The 2,500-nt window shown below is 40.9% G+C and overlaps 1 protein-coding gene across 1 annotated transcript in view; it reads right to left on the bottom strand.

Annotated features, from left to right (window-relative positions):
- Window positions 1-2,500, bottom strand: part of HOXA10 (homeobox A10) — a 3,051-nt gene that overhangs the window by 477 nt on the left and 74 nt on the right. Inside the window, exons 1-2 of the mRNA XM_075269824.1 lie at window positions 1,764-2,500; window positions 1-520 (exon numbers count right to left, since the gene is read on the bottom strand). The exon at window positions 1-520 is cut by the window's left edge and continues 477 nt beyond it; the exon at window positions 1,764-2,500 is cut by the window's right edge and continues 74 nt beyond it. Of these exons, the coding sequence (XP_075125925.1) occupies window positions 246-520; window positions 1,764-2,500 (1,012 nt within the window). The 3' untranslated portion in view covers window positions 1-245. The remainder of the gene's footprint in view (window positions 521-1,763) is intronic.

Here is a 2,500-nt window from a genome sequence, read left to right as displayed (position 1 = left end):
AGACTGGAAATGTACAACTAAATGCAGAACCGCCATAAAAAAGGATCTCAGTCTAAAAAAACAACAACAAAATAAAAAAAATAATTATTATAATAATAATAAAAAGCTCTTAAGACGTGTGCAAGTATGGCTTGTACCCAGAAAGCTGGGTGGAGGATGGACATACTGGTCATAATGTACAGCTCTGGCAATCCATTCAGGTGACTGTGGAAGGAAAAGAGTACTGGCTGTATATGGAGGAGCCATCAGGAGAAGTTGAAGTTGGCTGTCAGCTCCCGAATGCGGTTCTCCCGGTTCATTTTCTTCAGCTTCATCCTGCGGTTCTGGAACCAGATCTTGACCTGCCTGTCTGAGAGGTGAACACTGCGGCTGATCTCTAGGCGACGCTCTCGAGTCAGGTACATGTTAAAGAGGAACTCCTTCTCCAGCTCCAGGGTCTGGTGCTTGGTGTAAGGACATCTCTTCTTCCTGCCGCTCTTAGCTGTTAACCAGTTGGCACCATTGTCACCTTTCGAGTTTCCTGAATAAAGAAATAAGCAAATGAATAAATAAAAATATATCATAAAAAATAAATAAATATCTGTGCACACAAATATTCATCTCCCTCTCTATTTTACCCATATCTATCTATCTATCTATCTATCTATCTATCTGTCTATCTATCCATCTATCCATCTTTTCAGAATGTGTGTATATATATATATATATATATATATATATATATATATATATATATATGATATATATATATATATATATATATATATATATATATATATATGTATTATGATATTACATCATATTATATAAGGAATATATATATATATATATATATTAAAATTAATATTTTACATTCACAATCTATATAGTTTATGTCACATAATAACTACATTAAATTTAGTTCGCTGCAAGCTTTAACCTGGGGCACAACCCACACCTATATACAAACAATATATATAGATATATCTGTATATAGATAGATAAATATATAGAAAGAACATTGTTATCATCAGTAATATTTTTGCAATATTGTTATTCAATATTATAAGATAAGATATAAGATAATTGTTCTTATAATATCATTTTATTTAATTTGCATATAATGTCGCCCTTACTTATTTTTGTAGTATTTACTTTTTCATATATATTTTATCACAATTTCTATACCTTTTTTTCTGGACATAATACATTCAGTATAGGTAGCTGCATTTGGTTAAGCCTATGCTTTATAGTGCTGGCTGGGCACTACAGCCCTATTGCACAATTCCACTTGCTTTGATTTGACCATTATATCTATATCTCCCCATTTCTCTACTCTCTCTGTTTTTCTCCTATATATCTGTATCTATTTACTGGTTTATCTAGGTAAACATATATGATGGATTTGATTATTTTTTTGGAGTGTATTGCTTGGGGAAGCCATAGATCTCCTGTCTGTATACAGAGCAGGCCATGGGCTTTGGTGCAGGACTGTGCTCTGTACATGAGCAGCTCCCCACATGTAACCTGGGCCATTTACTGTCATATTTTGCATGGGGGCTGTTCTGGCGCCTGTAATGAGCCCTATAAATAAGTGTTATTTTATAGGGGCTTCCTGCTTCCTCCAAGACAAAGCACAGAGGAGCAGCATGTGGTGTAAAGTTGAGAATGGACATGATGTTTATGACAGACTCACGCCCAATTATTAAATAGTTCAAAGGCTGCTAATAAAGAGAGGCTTCCTCTGTATGTGCCCTAGTCAGTAAGTGTGAGTGAGCACTCACCTCCAGCTTCTTTCTCCGGGGAGTGCTTGCTGCTGTCAGAAGGAGCCGGAGAGGAATCCTCAGCCCCAGATGAAGACGTGTGAGGCTCCTCATCTGCTCCGTGCTGGGCGGCTGCAATGGGCAGCTTGGCAGGCGGGGACTCCTCGCTGTCCTTCCTGGCATTCTCTGCGGACATGGACGATGACAAGGACAGAGATGGCTCAAAGCGAGCCGGGGGCTGTGGTACAAAGTGGGGAGCAGCAATGTGCCCAGCACCATAGCCCTTGGAGGAGCCATAAGCCTGGGACAGGCGGAAGTACCCTGGCACTGGAACAGAGCTGCTATTATGCACAGGGCTAGTCTCAGGGTTAACCCTTTGGAAAGTGGATAAGTCAGTTGCAGCAGAAGTCTTAGTACATTTGTCCGAGTCATAGAGGCAATAGGAGTTCTCCTCCTTAATATTCTGTGTGAAGGAGCAAGAAGAGGCAGCTTGGCTTTCAGACTGCTCCACTCTGCAAGACCTGGGGGCTTCTAGCCAGACCTCCATCCCTGGAGCATAGCCTTGAGATGTGGGGGCTGTGTTACTGGGGGGGACACCTTCATTTCTTTTGCTCAAAACGGGGAAAAGTCCACAGCTCTGCAGCCCATAAGACACATCGGAAGCCTGTGGCAGGTAGACCCCTGAGCCCTGGTAGTAGCCCCCAGACTCTGCTCCTCTGCCAGCGCTGATTAAGGAGTCCACCAAGAAGGAGTTCGCT

This window comes from Leptodactylus fuscus, chromosome 4 (genome assembly GCF_031893055.1).
Source record: "Leptodactylus fuscus isolate aLepFus1 chromosome 4, aLepFus1.hap2, whole genome shotgun sequence".
In the NCBI taxonomy this organism is placed as follows: Eukaryota; Metazoa; Chordata; class Amphibia; order Anura; family Leptodactylidae; genus Leptodactylus; species Leptodactylus fuscus.
The sequence above is the reverse complement of the archived record's forward strand: the minus strand, read 5'-3'. Positions and strand labels throughout refer to the sequence as shown.